Genomic DNA, 19,778 nt, shown 5'->3' on the forward strand with positions numbered 1-19,778 from the left:
TGGTGGCTGAATTATGTCGCCTTTTTTCCTCTTTTAATAAACTCTGAATAGGCGGCCTATATTTGGCTTATTTTCAATATGTTCAGCATCCAAACGCAACACCATGGACAGCACAAAACAAAAAACTTCCATTCGTGCAAAAAAAAATGCCTTGGGCGTGAAAGCACTTCTCTTGATGTCCATAATTCCATACGTATACTTCACTTGGACGGAAACCATAAATTTCTTTAAGGCTATACAAACATAAAATAGAGCATAACACACTCGGCATGTCCAGGACACAAGTTCTTCCACTTTTCATCTTCTCCCGTCCATTTTGCCCAGGCGCACCTGTTTGTCTGTTGGCAAAGTTTATTTTCCAAGCGAGAAAAATCCAAATAACCGACAAGCACGCCGAATACGTTTAATCATCCAGTTTGCGTTAAAGTTGACTGATGGATTTGGATATAATGAAACTCCAAGGAAACGTTCATATTTGACTATAGGACGTGTAGGTATACAGATATTCGTCGGCTTCCTTGGCTGACAGTTGTTTAAGTTCAAAATAAATAGCATGTTTTTTTGTTCCTCGACCTATAAGGAGAGTCCCGTGCGACGTAGGTCATCGCAGATTATTAGATTATAGAGGAAAGACGAGAAAGCCTGAGAAGGTGGAGTATTTCCATCCGCCCATGAGGGTGCCCCGTTCCAGCTTCAGATAGACCCGGTCCTCCCGTTCAACCATCAGCAGTACTCCGTTGCTGGCCGCCTCTCTCGTAACGTCCTGGTCACCGGCAAATGCTGATATAACCGGATAATCATTCTGCATCAGGTTCACCTATGGGTGCGATCAAGGGGAAAAGCAAACTAAATGTTTATAGTCTCATACTCAATTCCGCCGGTGAACTACAATTATGTATATTTTCAGTTATTTGGATGAAGACCAAAAGGGCAATCTGCTCACCTGTATAGTTTGTCTGTTGTAGACCTTGACCACGTGAAAGCTGAAACTATATATTCCCCTCCTTGGCGCCAGGAAAACACTTGCTTTGAGATCGAAATGGTTGCCGATGTTCACTAAAACCTGTGATCAAAAAGGCGCACAATGAGAGGGTGTTGTGTTTTTCCCAGGTGCGTGCTTTACTTTACATCAGAACTGGTTTTAATCAACTGTCCCTGATATCCTTAGCAATAATAGAACAGATCAGTCATATGATTGTTCTTATATGCCAAATGTTTTGGCTGCACTTGATTCCCAATGTGATGCATAATAAATAATAGGCCGCTATCCAAATACCTCAGCAGTGAAACTTGTCATGGGAACATCCAACCAATAGCAATGCAGCATATATCTAAATTCTGCCAAGGCCTAAGACGCATATGTGATAAATGATTATGCGTGGATAATCCGTATTTTTGGCACCACATTTCCAAATTACGCCAATTACGCACAGCATTAAATTAGCCAAAACAGCTTTCTGCAGTTTACCTTAGGGAGGCTTTTAGGGATCAGACTACACAGAGCATGAGTGCTGATAGGAAATCGATGCGACATGCCAACATCACATTTAACAAGTTATGAACGCCCACAGCGAATAGCCTACACTGGAAGTCAAAGTGATAAACAATACAATACATTGATGACACAAATCAGATTGTGATTCGACTGATGGGATGTGTTACTAGCAAATTTCCGTAGACCCCTGACCTGGTCAAAATAGATGGTCATAGACGTGTTGCTCATCTCTGACGGCTCGTGATTGGTTCCACGCACGGCTGAAAAAGCCACCTTTGCGCCGGCGGAGCGGACGGATATGCCAAGTGAGGAGGTGACCCCTCCGTCCGCAGAAGGGTTCGAGTCGCACACCACCAGACACTTTCCCTCCAGCACGATGGGCTCCGTGTCGTTCTGGCCGAGGCAGAGAACCAAGCCGCATCCCCAGAGGAGGGTCAGTGCCAGCATGGCACAGGGTCCCGGGAAGCGCGCTGGCACCATGGTCGGAACGCTGATCCTGTGCACACTGATACAACCCGGCAGCCCCTTGGAGGTTTGTTAGTGGTTCACCTGGTCCAGACTTACTCCCTTCTCTCTCTCTCTCTCTTTCTCTCTCTCCGTGATGCTCCCTCAAACACCCTCTGACACACAGACACACTCACTCTCTCCGGCTCTCTCACCCCCCACCCTCCTGTGCGTCTTAGTTGACTTTAAGGGGGTGTTCAGACAGCTGGTGTTGTAAATCCTGGTGATTAAAGAGTAAAAAAAGTACTTATGTTAGAGAATACTAGAAGAACGATCTTGCATAGTTGCATGAAAAAACTTAGAAAATTATGTGTGCGTAAAGCGTGCGTAAAAGCGAATGTATAGTCTATTATGCGCAAAATATCAAAATGTTCACGTTGTTGGCATTATTATGCATGTTGTATTGGTCAGATATTGATCAAAATGATGTGTATAGGCTACTGTAGAATATCCCCCTTAACGTTACAGTTATGCGCCACAGCTCTTTCAGTTACAAGTTATTTTCCATCCACAATTAGAATCCGTCGATCCGCTATAGCCTCGTTCTTATTCTTGGTAATGGAAAAACAAACACTTGGTAGACATTTCCTACTGAGGAAAAAGTAAATGTGGGAGCTTACCTGTGCAATGCATCTCGCTGGTATGCTCTGTCTCTCGCAGACTGAACTGAGCGCTCGGATCGCCGGTGCAAAGAAGGAATCGTCTCTTGGCTCCCTTAGAGAGACAATTCACGCCCATTCTTTGAATGTAATGTAACCACTAACCACTGCAACGAGACGCCTCACAATCGAGAGCACACGCGTGGAGTAATGAGTTTGTTTACATATTAATCAGTTCGGTGTTGAGCTCAGGGGGCCTCTCGGGACGGCACACATCACTTGCTCTCAATGTCTGTAATTTATATGCTGTGGGGTTCTCACGTCACTCCCTGATTAATCCGAGATGAAGGGGGTAACCTTGCTGTTGCATGGCGGATTCGACATGCATGTAATATACAGTATGTTACTAATTTGAGTCTAAAACGAGCATTTCTATGCGTCAAACAAAGATACTTGGGCGCCATCCAGTGGCTAGACAGCAGATTTTGTCTGCCTCCGCCTTTCAGGTGTACAGAAAGAAAGACCACACAGTATAAGGAATAAATAATAAAACTGTGCGCTATTTGGCTTGCACATTTCAGATGAACAGTGGATATAATATGAGTAAATCATTTCACATCACATTTCACAAACATGCCAAGTGATGGGACTTGACATAAGTCCCTGCTTCACAGTCAAAGAACCTGCAGCCAGTCCCTGTACCTTTTCTTTTCAATTCGTCCCTGACATGCAATCATCCTTTGAAGGGCTGTGTAGAGGGCTCCTTATCAGCGCTCCACACCTCTGAGGGTCTGAGAGTGGGCTTCAGAAGTGCTGAACCCTCACGTTAGCTCTCTCTAATGAGCTGTCACACTCCTTACTTAAACATTATGCTAATTGGCGCATCATGTATGGAGCTCTGTTTGACTTCAGTAATTATGCAAATATAGAGAGAGAGGGAGGCAAATACTCCATTCATCGGGGACTGTGATCTATTTCAAATGCAATCAAAAAAGATGGATTTGGGATATATAGCAGATTAAACATGCATGCTGGACTTGCTCAGACTCACGCAAAACAAAATATGTCGATGAAACAACTACCAACATCACGATGTAACGATCCATGACTTTGTACTACTTTAGACTTAGGTTGCTCCGTCGCTGTCACACCCTCCGACCCCTTTCTCACCCCGATTTGACAAACATTGCGCTGTCAGTGCTGACTGACAAGCCATGCAGAAGAGTGACATCAGGTATCCGAGAGCCACAACTGACCCCAGGCCTGCAGAAGGACACACAGCGACGGAAAACATCAAATGTCAAGTATGGGGGGGACAAAGGCATGTGGCCTATATGGCATTACCATAGCAGAGGCTGCTGTTGCCCCGAAGAGGGTGTGCTCTTCCATCAAGCAAGCTGATCGGCCAAGACTGACAACAACGGTTATTTTCCCTGACAGCTAGCAGAGCCTACTGGCTCCCAGGAATGAGGAGGTCGATCATGTGACACGTCTTAAAGCGAGCCATCTGCTTTTGCATGTAAAAGGGACATCACCTCAGTTTGACTGTCTTTGTTTTTCGGTTCCAGTCACAGCACACAAGTATTTGCATGGCAGAGATAATTGCCCGACCTACGGTAGGCTACATTAACAGCATGATTCCCCTCGTGACGTGTGTTTGATTTTCCTCGACGTAACATTATTACTTTGGTTAAGAAATGAGTCTGTTGGGGTCCCCCGGTGCCTCACCGTGTAGAGTGCGTACCATATGGCTCAGTCCTTCCAGCAGTGACTCGGGTTCGAATCTGGCCCACGGTCGTTTGCTGCAGCAATCCTCTCCTGTGTCTCCCTGTCCAATAAAGCATGAAAACGCCAAAAGATTATCTTTAACAAAAAGGTCAGAATGTGTCAGCATGGAAGATGTAGGAGTTATCCTTTTTTCTGTTTGTTCTAAATTCTTCATCTGCTGTTTCATTATACAAATATTATACGTGAAAATATCCTGTGCTAAAAAGTGGAGGTCCATAACAAGAAGCACTGAGCACTCGTACCAGCACAGGCGTAACTGCGCACAGGGGCCCAGAGGTGTCAAGGGCCCATGAAGAAAGGCACGGTTAGTTTTTTATTCCATGGCTCTTTAACGCAACGCACATTAACCATCCACGACTCTGTGTGTGTGTGTGTGTGTGTGTGTGTGTGTGTGTGTGTGTGTGCTGGTGTTTGGAGGAGGTGAGGGGGATTCCCAGAGCAAATATTTGGAAAGGGCCCATGGCAATGACGTTACGCCACGGCGCACCATGTGCCTCAAGAGGTCTAAAACAACCATGTTAATGCAAATGTGTGTGTGTGTGTGTGTGTGTGTGTGTGTGTCTGTCTGTCTGTCTGTCTGTCTGTCTGTCTGTCTGTCTGTCTATGTGCAGCTATGTATTCTAAATATGTGTGGTCGTCAAAGGTCAACGTCTCCAACAGGTTCATACACCATTGGGAGGGCTCTTCTCATGAACCTTCATGAGAAAGAGATTACAATGTTGCCTTGTGCTTTGTGTCTCCTGTGCCTTCCATCAGTAAGATGTGACCTCTATCTCGCATGTGTGTGAGGAGAACAATAACATCAATCTTACACTTCCTGCCCTGCTAGTGTTGGGCTAACACCTAGCCTCCCTGATGACGACTATATTGCTAACCCGGAGAAAGGTTACAGCATGTAACAGCACTGCGCCTGGTACAGTTAGCTGATACACATTTGTCAGCTACATAGCTGTAGTGGCAATAGCAGTGGAAGCAAATGAAACTCATGTAAGACTATTTTGAAAGGGTTGTTTTCAGAAAATAGCCAAACAAGACACACTGGGCTCCTGGTTTTAAACATATATTATGTCTGCTTTGTGAATAAGGAGCCTTGATGGGCCTTATACTATATGTGAATTGTAAAACAGCAAATCACAGGTAATCTTGCTTCACACTGTACTAGAGCAGGGCAGGAGAGAGTCTGGCTCCTCTTACTGTCACTCTGGTCTAGTGGGGGAAAAAGGCTCTGTTATCTTTACAACCATCCATTGAAAGTACCAAGCAGGCTTGCTTTATTGTACAATCCAAATCTTCGTCAAAACTTGCCATTTTCAGCGTGTAGGTTGCTCGCATGCTAGCATGCTAGTGTTGTTGTTTCACAGCGGCGGCGGCATTTGAGAGCGACACGCAGGGAGCGGAAAGGGATTTCCCTTCACCCCGACTGAAATGCACGGAGCCAATGGCAGAGTGAATACCTGCAGCCTGCTTCTAGTGAGTCAGACTAGATCACAGGTGACTTTGTGAGAATTTTAGCCCCTTTCTGAACTGTTTTTCGGGCATATGACGTCATCATCTCCCCTCCACAGTCCCTTCCCCGACGGTAGACTCTTGCTGCTAAAACTCCCAAGCAGTCGGAATCGGAGATACGCACGTATTTACAAGTGTCACAGAAACATTTCAAAGCTACCTACCAAAGCAGAAGGTACGTTCATTGCTTCTCGGCGGCAGGGTTTGAAAGCTCGATACTGCTAATAAGTGCCTCTTTTTATCCAAATTCTGTGCCGGTGATATTATTTTTTCGCAAATGCCAAGATGGCCGCCGTGCTTTCTCTATTATGTGTTCTTCCATGTGCTTCCGACCAGAGGGATGCTGTGGAGCGTTATGATGGCTGGGTGCAACAGCACAAGACAGAATGATTGGTATATTAAAGTTATTTATTAGCAGCATGTGTCTTTTTATTTATGACTAAAAGGCTAAAAGTAATCTCATGTGTAAGAAATGACTGTTCTACAGTCATTTCTTGCGGCCCTGGGGCCTGAGGCCTGGGGCCTGGGGCAAAACGCGGCCCCAGGGCCGGACTCAAAGAAAAACAAAACGACCCCCAAAAACTCAATAAAAGGCAGAATTATATTAATAAATTTCATCTGCTACAGCCATTGGATTTGTATCACTATTATATCAGGAGATTAACAAGAAATTACCAATCACAACGGGAGAGAGGGTTAAAAATAGGGAGACTTCTGTGAAAAGTGTGTTCACAGATGTGTTGGCAGGTAATCTCCAATGTGTGGCCCTTCGCTTACTTGATGTAAGTCAGTATGGCCCTCAGGAAAATAAATTTACCCACCCCTGCTATAATAGAGCATGAGCTTACTTGAGTGTCTGACTCTATCCGGCTGACCCTGTTTACATTTTAAAAACTGCGACAGTTCACACAACTTTAACACGACATACAGTAGCCTACATCAAACTCTTGAGCTAATTCTGTTCTCACTCAGAATGTCAAAATATAAGCGATGTGATGTATAGTTTTTGAGATATTAACGTTTGTTTGGCACAACTCATACTAGTCAACCGCCGACTCTTTGACGTCATCACCAGAAAATGAACTAGACTGTCTCTGTTTCATTTTGGAATGCCATACCGGAAGTAGGAGATGCTCGCTTATTCAATAGCCAACCTACAGATGCTCACAGAAGAGCCTGGTGACGCGAGGTTAGCTCACATTGACAACGTTAACCCAATTAATTGAAAATCAATAAACATTACAATTACGCCTATAACCAACCCCGTTAGCTATTTGCAGTTGTTGGCACGCCGCACTTGTTCAAAATAGCCAGAAAATGCTGGGCGTACCAATTCAGCTGAAGAGGTAGAGTAGTAGGCTACAGTAGGAGCAAGGAGCTCGAGCTCCTCTGTTGTCGGCGCAGACGCAGAGCTGATAACGTTAGCTACCCGAGGTTAGCTGTAATCTGTTGTTTTTGACTCGGATAGGCCTACACGATATCTCACCAGTGACCAGCCACAGGTGACGTTGTATCAACTATCTATCATCAGGCCTACACATCCCACGTGGTCAGGTAATGTAACCTATTTTCCATGTCCTAGAGACCTAGACCTAGGCTATAACGTTAAGTTAGCTCTGTAGGGATAACTAGTTCGACGACTAATTGAAATGACACAAATACAATGTGTGCGTTTTAATTTTGAAGGCGAAATCGCTAGACCGGAAGGCTTGCCTCTGCTAGTAGCTGCAACTTGACTTGCCTTCACCATGGCGACAGGACGCGGACAGTTCCTTCAGAGTTTCCAAGAGGGTCTGGATAGAAAACCCGAGCAGCCACTTCAAGGCAGAGGAAAGGCCACCAAAAAGAAGAAAAGACGCCCCAAGTTTACAATGGCGGACCTCAGGTGAAGCATCATGTGACATGTTATTATCCCATGCTGGCTCAGCTCAGCGTATAAATAAACAAGGATTTTCAGACAAGACTGCTGCCTGTACGTTAGCATACCTTACTTGCAATAACCTGGCCTCGATGAGGGTCTCGCGTCGAGGCTAGCAATAACCGATGGTCTGTTTCATAGGAGTCCCGAGTCAAGACTGACAGCACCAAATGCTGATGTTTCCACAAGCAAAAGGTTGTCCAAAACGGCAGACAAATCACCTCGAGCCTCCACTCAAAACTTTCTAGTAAGGTAAGCTGTCCACTGATTTTTGTTTGCCCAAATTCAGGTTCAATAATGGTCAGAAACTATCGGTTATTTGCCCTGAAAATAGTCTGCAGAGGTAAGTCTATGGCAGTGGTTCTCAAATGGGGGCTTGGGGACCCCCAGCCCCAGGGGTCCTTGAGGGGATTCCAGGGGGTCCCCAGCCAAAATGGGGGTAATTTATTTTTGCTATAATTCCATTCATAAGTAACACAATGACTATTTTGGTCATGGGTTTTATACACTTTCTGTAATAAAACATCAACGAAGCATCAATCTTATCATATGGGGGACCGTGGGACAAAATCCTATCAAATGGGGGTCCGTGGTCTATTTTTTGTCAGTTTAGGGGTCCTTCGTGTGAAAATATTTGAGAACCACTGTTCTATGGGTCCAAACTTAGCAATGACTCCCTGTTTCTTTTCCTAGTGAGTTTATGCACTGTTAAGTAGACGAGAGACACCAAGTTCAAACATCATTTCAAACTGTCCAAGTCAATCAAGAAGGACCATTATTATTATTATTATTATTATCATCACTATTATTATTATTATTATTACCTTTATTATCATCATCACTATTATTATTTTTTACAGTAGTTGTAACCAAATGACTGAGTCCTTGTGAGTCCTGAGTGGTAGCGAGTACGTTGGTTAAACTCACTCCCCAGTATAAAGGCCCATTAACCAGCTCCGCCAAGGGAGCGTAGCTCTCTTGGCCTAGTGGTTAGCGTGTGCGCTTTGGAAGCAGGAGGTCGCCAGATCGAATCCCGCTCCACCCCTGGGCAAGCCCTTAACATGGGTTGCTGCCAGTGCTGTCAACACAATGCAAGGTGCCGTGACCCGGATGCCCAGTGGTTGTGGAGTGAGTTTATGGGTGTGAGTGTAACCGCTGTAAGTGACTGTGACTGTCAGTCCTCGTGAGTCCCGAGTGGTTTTGAGAGTACAAAAGAAGATATTTGAGGATCTTGGGCTTTGGGGAAAAAGTGATAGAAATTTTCCTATTTTGTGACATTTTATAGACCAAACGACTAATTAATTAGTCGAGAAAATAATTGACAGATTAATCGATAATGGTTAGTTGCAGCCCTTAGAGTAGTGCAGCTTAAAAAAAATGAGTCCTGGAATTTGTATGAGTCATCATGACTATTCTGTGGATTTTATACTGTAATACCAAATCTACTGAATGGGAACATTATTGTTTGATGTTGGCTAGTTGGGTATGTTGCCAGAAGCGCTGCGTATTGCCAAGTAAGTTGTCAAGAGTATATTTGTTTCACACACTAGCGTAGCGCCCCTAAAGAAAACAACTGTATGTCACTGAAGTGAACCACAGGTGGCACGGAGACATTGGGGTCAATTTCTTGTAGTCACGTCTACTTACCTTTTCCTTAGACTTCCATCTGAGATCCTGATTAAGATTCTGTCATACCTGGATGCTTCCTCGCTTTTCTGCATCAGCCACGTCAACAAGCTCTTCTATCAGCTCAGCAATCGTGAGTAAGTCTGCAAAAGCTCTCATGAATGCCCTCAGCACAGTTAATCAGAATGTTATCCAATGGGGGCCACCATATGTCAAGGAACTGCCCACATGAGAGCCCTATAAGCAAATACTCACAAAATAATTCGATGAATGATGTCTTTCTTCAGCTGTTTCCACTCACAGCGGTCTGACTCCTCTACACCTGTCTGTCTGGCTCTAACTTTCCTCCACTGTAGATCCATATGGCAGAAGATGTACATGTCAGAGTTTGGCAAGAGTCAAAGATGGAGGCCGAAGTGCATGGACGAGGTGGTGCTGAATCTGGCCACAGTGGAGGTGCGGGATCGGACCGCGGGCTACTGGAAGGGGCTGTACTTCAGGACCGCAACTGGATACGACATGTACAGGTGGAAGAGAGAGCTTCGGGACATCAGCCCGTACACCGGCTTGCCCTTGAAGACACAGTGGGTCCTCAAGTAAGAGACGGGCTCAGGCAAAAACACTTTTGAAGTACTTGAGTTGTACTGTATGATTTGCATTCTGTACTTACTAAGCACTTGATTTCACATACTAGACACTTAGTATCTTTGAAAGTGTTGCTTGTTAAGCTATTCAAATGCTCACTATGTGCTGTGTATTCAAACACGAGTGTTCAACTTCTATCTAACTGCTTGACGCTAAATGCCACAGGTCTCTGTTCAAAATCAAACACTGGGGAATCCTTTTGAAGTCTTATGTCCGTTACATTTCTGTGTTACAATTTGTTACTTTGCATCCTTTCGATGGACAGGTGTTTTTATAGGACAACCGAATAAATGGTTTTGGTTGACCTCATATGTACAATGAACCCGATGCTGCCAGATGGTTTGTTACACGTAACCCATCTTGGACGGCGTCTTTGAAAACTGTTTTGGAAAAGGGCAGGCGCATTCAAAAATACCTGACAGGTGATTGGATGAACCATGTGTCCATCACCGGTTGTCACAGGCTCTCTTCACACTGTCGTCACACCTAAATCCCACCAGTAACTGCCCCTGGATGCTGATTGGTACGGCCGCCACTGCGGGGGCGGAGTTACAGTAAACCAGTAGCTTGGAGCGCGGCAAGATGGATTTCTCGCGCCGTGAATCCAGCTGCCTCGCAAGGTTAATTTACAATAGACACTGCGGAGTGCATCATCATTCAGAAACCACGCCCAAAACGGGGGAAAACAAAAACTCCCCCCCCCCAATCCTGGCGTTCTTCTATGTCACGTGTTGCACACAAAGATCATATATACGGAAGATGAACACTCCAACTTACTTCCTTGACAGCTAGACCCACATTTTTCTTCTCGCCAATTCTCAATGGCGATTTTTTACATTTGTTGTCTCCGCAGCCCACCACACAACAGCTTTTAGCTATGTTTAATTCAAGGAAAATGACGCTGGTGTATTGAAGTGAATTGAGAGCTTTCCCCCGTGATGGGCGTGGCCTATTTTATGCAGCGTCTCTATCACTTGTATTTGTCTGTTTGACAATGGGCAGCAGCTGTTGTGAGCTGTCATGGGAACCCCCGCGGTATTGTGCACTCTTCCTGGCTCACACCGCAAAGGTAAAGCGCGGCGCTCCATAGAGACACTGCATGAAATAGGCCACGCCCATCACAGGGGAAAGTGCTCCATTCACTCCCATAGACCAGCGTCATTTTCCTTGAATTAAACGTAGCTAAAAGTTGTAAAATGTAATGTAAAATGTAAACAATCACCAATTAAAGTTTTTTTGTACTCCCGAGCAAAACAAGGGAGCCGTTGAGAAGAAAAATGTGGATCTAGCTGTCAATGAAGTAAGTTGGAGTGTTCATCTTCCGTATATAAGATCTTTGTGTGCAACACGCGACATAGGAGAACGCCAGGATTGGGGGGGGAGTTTCAGGAAGCAGAAAGTCAGCAGACAAACGTTGAGATCAGCTCACGTCTCGTTCGCAGTTCAAATGAATTAAGTAAATGCACACGTCTCATTATTTGACACTAGCCAGTTCCTCCAAGATATCTGCAAAACTATCTGTATCTGACGATAGTTCCTTTGTTCGCCCGGTTAGTTAGGTAGTTAGATAGTTGGTCCTTTGTGTTTCCCCCCCCTGTTGGGCATGGTTTCTGAATGATGGTGTGTTCCGCAGTGTCTCTATCCTCGCTGTTATGACAGTTTAAGGGTAGAAACCAGAGGACGATCCCAACCGCTGTTATGACAGTAAGGGTAGAAACCAGAGGACGATCCAAGCCGCTGTTATGACAGTTTAAGGGTAGAAACCAGAGGACGATCCAAACCGCTGTTATGACAGTTTAAGGGTAGAAACCAGAGGACGATCCCAACCGCTGGCAATCAAACACAAAACATGGTTTGTTTTCCCTCTCACACTTAATGACACTTTCTTATTAAAGGTGAGAGAGGAGGTCTCTGTCTGATGCGTTGCGTGCTCAGGGGGGCTGCCAGCTGAGCGCACAGGGGAAGACTCCCTCACCGTGCTCTCTGCTGTGTTTTTATAACCTCGCATTAGAAGCTGTGCAGCACTCAATTTTGAGCTCTGTGGCAGCCGCTGAGGTACAGAGGGGAAGTAGAAATAATTGTGTTCTTTGCAGAGGATGTCTGAATTGTTGAAATAAATTACTTGGACACCCCTCACATGCACACACACAGACACACACACACACACACACACACACACAACCCTTCCCCGCCCCCCTCACCAACCCAGACTTTTCCCCGTGGGGGTTTTGTCTGTTAGAGACACGCGCCTGCGATTTACCTTGGTAATAATCATTTCACAAGACATCGGACATACAGACAATGGGGAGTGAAATCCCTCGAGTCACCTGAGGCCTCCTGGGGCGCTCTGGTTCTTAGTTTTATTCCTCTACTTAATTGATATTGGATGGCGCCTCAGCTTGACAGCGGCTGCATCACAGCGGGGGCATCGCTGAATCACAGTTTTGGACAGAATTGGATCAAGAGATTTGTCACAACAGCTGTGGTCTCATTTCAGCTATTGCATATCATTTATTTAATTAAGTGTAGCTTCGCCAGAGTCACCATAGACATCGCTGCTGTCAAAAGGTGTGCCAAAATGGTTTTCGTGATTAAAAGAGTTTGGTGGAGCTGTAACAGCAGAGGACAATTATCTATGCCAGTGGTTCTCAACCTTTTTACATCAAGTACCACCTCAGAAATGATCAGGCTGCACAGACAGGGAGGGAGGGGGTGCGCCCTGTACCACAGGTTGAGAACCAGTGATCTATGCTATATTACAAATATTAATAATTATATAATGAGTTGGCTTTTGGTACAACAATGCCAATTATGGCCCAGTCATAGCTGACTTGAGGTAATTCCAAAAACGAATTTCCGCATTGTTTATTTGCAAACTAGCAGCTCACAAATGATCTTGTGAGCAAACTCTCCCTCCCCCACACATGTGAATGTGTGCTTGTATTGCCATACCTGAAACATCTGTCATATCTTCTCGTTGCATTGCATCATCTTCTTCTAGAAAGATGGGTGTCACCTGGCAGCTGACGGTATCTGACAAGTCAGGGCATGAGGGGACATTTGAGCAGAGCCAGCTGCACTTCTTTGAGTCCTCTGTGATTGTATGCTGGAGCAAAGGCCGCTGGCCCTCCTACTACAACATCTCCACCCTCGAGCTCCACGGTGTCCGGACAACCCCCAGCTGCCCCAGCATAAAGAAGTAAGACCGTCTCCTCTCCTCTCCTCTTCCTCTTCATCTCCTCTCCTCTCCTCTCCTCTCCTCTCCTCTCTTCCTCTCCTCTTCTCCTCTCTCCTCTCCTCTCCTCTTCTCCTCTTCCTCTCTTCTTCTCTCCTCTCCTCTCCTCTCCTCTTCTCCTCTCTCCTCTTCTCTCCTCTCTCCTCTCCTCTTCCTCTCCTCTCCTCTTCTCCTCTCTCCTCTTCTCTCCTCTCCTCTTCCTCTCCTCTCCTCTTCTCCTCTTCTCCTCTTCTCCTCTTCCTCTCCTCTCCTCTTCTCCTCTCTCCTCTCCTCTCCTCTTCTCCTCTTCCTCTTATCTTCTCCTCTCTCCTCTCCTCTTCCTCTCCTCTTCTCCTCTCTCCTCTCCTCTCCTCCTCTCCTCATCTCATCTCCTCCCCTCTCCTCTCCATAACATATTTTTTCCCCTTTGGCCTGTCAGACCTGGATGGCGCTCCCTCATCGCCAAGTTCGATATGGAGACTGGATCTGCTGAACAGGTTGGGTGCAGGGACAAATTGGTCAGACTGATACGTCTACAGCCTGGCATCGTCCTTGGCGTCTGGAGGGTAATTCCAACCAAAGCATGTGACATAATTTGTTATCTTATTGTGGCTAAATAGAGAGCCCCAGGGATGATGTATTTTTGTAGTCAGAACGCGGAAGTCCCGGACTTCCTGGTTCTTCACTGTTTCTGTCTATGGGATTTTTGAATGGGTTTTTGCCGCGATGCTTCAAATAAGGTCTCTGAGCAACGCAAGCTTAATCAAACGCGAACCAGAGTTCAGTCGGATAATCTTCACACATGAGGACCACTTTCATGAGTTTTGTAACGTAAATGCGAGCCCTAGAAGTAAAAAGCTCGAGCTAAGCTAATCCAGAACTACACACTGTCGCATAGGCTTCCACGTCACATCAGCACTCAACCTGGACTGTTGTTGGATGTGTGCACTGATTACCCCGGGCTGAACGGGCTGAACCAGGTGAGGGAAGATAATTTCCGTGTTCGTCCTTTGAAGTGATGACGTTATTGACGTATATATCCCCATCGACTCAAAAGTGTAGTCTCATTTAGCCGTTTGCTAGCTAGCTGCCCTTTTAACGGCACGTAAAAGCTTCAAAACTGATAAAAGTCCTCGTGTGAAGATGATATTACTAAACACTGGTTCGCGTTTGATTAATCTTGCGTTGCCCAGAGACCGTATTAGAAGCATCGCGCCAAAAACCCATTCAAAAGTCCCCATAGGCGAAAACAGTGAAGAACCAGGAGTGTTAGCAGCGATGATTTCCGGACTCATTCCTGGGGCTCTCTATATGGATGAGATCAGTGGAATTTTAACCAAATGTGACTTATTTGAATTAGGCAGCAAAATGAGCAAAAGAAATAGGAAAATGTACACTATGCAAAAAAAAGCTAAGCTGATGTCTGTGTCTTGCAGGGTCAGAGCCCCTCTATTGCCTTTGCCATGGTCAGCCTCCACTTCCACAGGCTGTTGGAGAAGAGTCTCCTGGGATCCTCTGTCTGGTAGGCTACCCTCTGGCAGGCACCTCCTCTTCATTTGCATATATGGCGGGCACTGCATTGCCAACAGATGCTTGGGGCCCAAATGCAAAGGATGCGATAATTGACATGAGTAGTTTGGTGCTCCTGATGTGACCCATCTGTGATGCAATGCGGGCATCCGATTTGACGCGTCAGCAGCACTGACTGGCACCTGCATTTCACCACTGCAACGTGTGTGTCACATTCTCTTCAAAGTCATATCAAAGATGGCCTCTGCTACAGTCTGCCTCTCATATTTGTAGACCAGTTAGTAGACCAGCTACTACTATTTGGGTGGAAGGAAGACCTGCATGCTCCTAGGATACGATGGCACATGATTGAAAAGCAGTGAATAGAGCTAGTAGACGACAATGTTGATATGTTTGACATTGTATGCTACCAGCTGAATCACCTGACCAGTTAAAGCCTGTAAATGAGTCAAAGCTCACTGTGGTTCCAAATGTATGGACCGCGGTTTGGCGTTGAGAACGCCCATTAAGGAGGTTGGGTGTTTTTACTGTGCTTTGGGCCATTAGAAGCAATATTTGAAGCATGCACCTGCTGCATCTTTAGGCTTTGATCTATCTTTGGGCATAGTAAACATTCCCTTGTGTGGCAAAAGGTGACTTAATATAGATTTGTTTCCAAATGTTGTGAATCCTTTATGCATGTTTTTGGATGAGATGCAAATCACAACAACATAGTGTGTGGATTGTCAGATACATGGTGAGTGAATAGTGAGTGATTTGCAAAATGATGTAGCCCCACCTATTGTGAGTCTTGTACTTGAGCATAGTGTGGGCACAGCCCCCTCTCCTGGTTACTGGTGAGAGCACAATGCTACATACAGCACCAGCACCTACAGTCGAAGGAATCCACTGAAAATTGTCCTGAATCTCTGAAATGTTGTTCACTTCATTTTCCTCTACTTCTCACTCACCCCCCCCACCTGCAGCCCCTACTCCGAGCCAGTGGACAAAGCCCCTTCTGATGACATAGACCCCGAATATGGTCTCCATGGTTACTCACTACACATTGTTCTCCACAACACTGAGAAGGAGATCATGTCCGGTCACTTCCCCCAGCTCTTCGCCCGGAAAGGTAAATTATTTTTACTCATATTTACAAACTGACAATATGAAATACTACTGGCGGTGGCACAGTAGTAGCGCTGTTGCCTCACAGCAAGAAGGTCCTGGGTTCGATTCCCACCCTGGGACGCTGTGGGTGCTGAGGGTGTGTCCCCACCCCCATGTCCTCAGTGCTTGCTGTCCAGGTGGGCTTGCCAAAATGGCCCTTTCTGTGTGCAGAGTTTGCATGTTCTCCTCGAGGTCCCCTGGGGTATCCTCCAGATAGGAACCCCCCGCTAAAAAAAAACATGCAAAAAAAAAAAATACTACTGGCAATATAAAGGGGTCATTAAAAAGTGTGAAAATGTTTAATTATATGATATAAATTTAAGGGAGTCAAATTTAAAAGGGAGGTAAACAGTTGAATTTGGCTTTCTGATACCCTGTTTGTGAGGTGAATGTACTTGGATGACCCTCTTGGCTGTGTGTCATTGACCAGAACATATCGAAGACGGCCTAATCCAGCTGACAGCCATTGGCAGGACCAATTTGTCACAGCACATGCTCCTGCCAAGCACCATCAACCTGCCCTGGAAGTGCGAGGAGCTTAAGGGCACAGTGGAGGTACAACTGTCTGTTTGGTATAGTAAAAATAAAATAAAATAATACACTTTAAAAGTATAGCACAGAGTTAGGATCACTCATTTCCTGTCTCTGAACTTATAAGAACATACTCAGTCCAGCCTAATGGATGTTTGCTGGGTGAAAGGAGAATTCTGTTTTTCTTTTTACAAAGTTATGGGAAATTGTAATTTTTTGAAGTAAATCCATTAGCCAGAACTAATGTGGCGGAACCAAAGGTACATCCACATTTGCCTGAGGCGCATGCGCTGTGTGTAGTCATCAGACTTCCTGGTATGTATTTACTTCGAAAATGACCGTTTCCCCGTAACGTTGGATTATTATTTCATCGCGTGGAGTACACAAGTCACTATTGTAGTGCTAAAATCACTAGCAGGAGGGGTGAAATGCACTTTATAATGCACGCACAGGGAAGCGAAAGGCATCTACATTCTAGTTTTACTATCGGGAATATGGCAAATAGGCGAATCTCCCAAAAATGTTGGAGTATCCCTTTAATACTGATACCTCACATCTTGTCTACATCAGCAAATGAGAGCATCGGCGAGGAGCTCGGCGATTTCTCGTTCCGGCCGGCGAATAAACCAATATCGTCGACCGGATGCAGTAAATAAAACAGCTTGCTGACTCGAAGAAGCCCTGCCTGGCCTGCCGTGACTCCAACAGCCCACTGCAGTCACAGCGGGATAAGACTGTGTTTAAGAAATGCTATCTTCGTGCCGTGAAAACACTACCGCTTTTGTCCACTGGGGCCACTAAAATCACCACAAAATGAAAGATCCTCGTAGCTGTTTAAAGCTTGTGGCATACTCTTCGCGCCCAGCCAAGCGCATACAGTAGGGCGCGCGGCGATTTTGACATCATCGCACGGGGCGTGTCGGGGGGCGAGGCCTGAGCGCAGCGCGGCGCGTCCATGGAGATTTTTCTATCAGCGCGTCGGGTTTTGCTGCCTGTGCCTGTGAGATCTCCGTGGTAGGCTATCAGCAGATATCTGCTGTGATTGAGTCCTCACCGTCCTCTCATCGTCGTAAAGTCGCGTTCGAAGCATGATGTTCGATTATAACAAACTAGTTGTGTGGCTTAGCCTTCCCAAATGTTGAGGGTCGTTTTTTAGAATTGAATACATAGAATTGGGAACGTTACATTCAATTTCATTCAGACTGCCTGCCACTAATCGCCGCCATTTTCCCCTGGGGCTTCCACAGGCGGAGGGGGGTGGGAGGAGCAAGCTGCGCACTGACTGTGCTGTTTTGGCCCGCGCAGAGTGCGCGTGCCCTCCTCGGAGCCCCGCCTCCAGCGCGTGCGCGAAGAGTATGCCAGACGCTTTAAGGCTGAAATGTCATTGTCTGTCATTTTTACTAAACCCCAACTAGTGGTGGGACTCGATTAAAAAAAATTATCTAATTAATTAGAGGCTTTGTAATTAATTCATCTAAATTAATCGCATTTTAATTGCATATCAGTATTTGATACAAGAAGCAACATTTTTCAATTCAAATGGATTTTGGTATATGAGTGAATCAATGAATAGACAATACATATTGCTGTATTTGTACTTGTCAGACGTGGACTTACTCATCTTGGCTCTGAACCCCGTCATCTGGTCGAGTGTGGGTTGGCGGCTCTGCATGCTCGTGCTAGGACTAGGACTAATGTTAGCATGATCAGTGGCTAAGTTAACGTTAGCTCTGGCTTCCAGGCAGATGCAACATGTTTAGCATTGAGGTGATACCGGAGGCTGCCTTGAATATGCAAATTCCTTGTTGCACAATTTGCACACAACCGTGTTCTTATCCACGCTTCCATCAGGGAGTTTTTTAAATCTAAACTTCCCATCCACCGGGCCAAGCAACGCGTTCTCATCTGCGTCTTCCATGTTTGTCGTTAGCCTACAGCGCACTTCCCTACTACATGTGGGGCTTTGTTGTCTGACGTCACTCAATGCACGTTGTGCATTGAGTGACATCCACAGAGAGACGTTCAGTGGTCTCTGGAGTGCAAAAATAAAGTGCAATTAAAATGCGTTCATTTTTTTAGCGCGTTCATTTTTCTGTAATTAATTAATCGCAATTAAGGCGTTAAAGTCCCAGCCCTAGTTTTAACATTGATCGTTTACATAGAAAAGAGGTGTTCAAACTTCGCTTTTGTTGTGTCTTTCTTCTTGCCTCCCTTCCTGTATGGGTAGAGGTGCTGCATGATGAGTATGACTCTGCTGGACGAGTCCCAGAAGCCCTTCTGGTGTGTGAGCTCACAGGTTTTCATGGTGCCGGCCAAGAGTCCCGTCTCCTTCGACTACGACGGCGAGCACTTCCTGATCCACTACAACGACTCCGAAGGCATGGTGAAGATTAAGCTCGTATGGATGAAGGAACAAAAGCAGTTCTACCTTGTTGGCCTCCTTGTCTATTTGGCCGTGGACAAAGTCAACAAGTATTTTGGTCGAGATTACCTGTGAACCTGCAGTTTTTCCTGCTGCACCGAGTTCCTCTTGAAAACTGATCATTTCAGTTTATGTTCTGCGATTTGTGTCGAGTTGCTGTTTTTTCAACTTGGCAGTTTTGATACTGCGACTTTGCTTTATATATTTTTGAATTATTCATATTATTTGTCGACAACTTTATGCTTTGTGCATAGCTTGTGTATTTGTTACACACAACACGAAAGAAAATGAATCGCATTCTGTAAGAATGTAGAGAAAAGAAAATATATTACAAGCTTGGAGAGCTTCATCTGTTAGTCCTGGAGTTTGGACTCAAATAAAAACATTTCATCATTTGTAATTTGTTCATAATGCAGTAAATGTATTATTGCTTTTGCAAGCCTTTTTTTAAACTTCAAACTTCATCATATCTATGCAGTCCGCTAACACAAACGCAGCTTGCATATACATTATAGCCCGAAGGGTTGAATGTCAACCTTTTTGTTGGATTTAAAGTCACATAGCGTAGACATGCATACAGTATTATGTGGATATTTATCATGGTGACAACAGATCAGACCCCGTAGCATATTAGAATGCACATTGAATATTCCATCTTATACCCTCTACTTTATATTTAAATAGAAATGTGTGCCTTAGAGGTGATTCAGGTCATTTCCAATATCCCTCAGGCTATTGTGTACTGTGATTACCATTCTGCAAGAGGTCTAATGAATCAAATACCATCTATCTTTACATAATGAAAAGTGGTTATTTTACTGGTGAACAGGATCTGATGGAACTATCCCTTG

At 45.2% G+C, this 19,778-nt stretch overlaps 2 protein-coding genes across 2 annotated transcripts; one reads left to right on the forward strand and one right to left on the reverse strand.

The window, feature by feature from the left end:
* Positions 1-619: 619 nt before the first annotated feature.
* cbln2b (cerebellin 2b precursor) lies at positions 620-2,056 on the reverse strand (the record flags this gene model as incomplete). Its single annotated transcript, XM_083655735.1, has 3 exons — positions 1,688-2,056; positions 944-1,063; positions 620-817 (listed from the first exon to the last, which is right to left on the reverse strand). Exons 1-3 carry the CDS (start codon positions 1,973-1,975, stop codon positions 620-622), a joined length of 606 nt encoding a protein of 201 aa, XP_083511861.1. The 5' UTR covers positions 1,976-2,056.
* A 5,584-nt stretch (positions 2,057-7,640) lies between these two features.
* Positions 7,641-19,002, forward strand: fbxo15 (F-box protein 15; the record flags this gene model as incomplete). Its single annotated transcript, XM_083662988.1, has 9 exons — positions 7,641-7,777; positions 9,469-9,573; positions 9,793-10,032; positions 13,083-13,280; positions 13,735-13,861; positions 14,732-14,817; positions 15,791-15,936; positions 16,405-16,529; positions 18,733-19,002. 9 exons carry the CDS (start codon positions 7,641-7,643, stop codon positions 19,000-19,002), a joined length of 1,434 nt encoding a protein of 477 aa, XP_083519114.1.
* Positions 19,003-19,778: the final 776 nt, after the last annotated feature.

Source organism: Poromitra crassiceps (assembly GCF_964638095.1).
Source record: "Poromitra crassiceps genome assembly, chromosome: 2".
NCBI lineage: Eukaryota > Metazoa > Chordata > Actinopteri > Beryciformes > Melamphaidae > Poromitra > Poromitra crassiceps.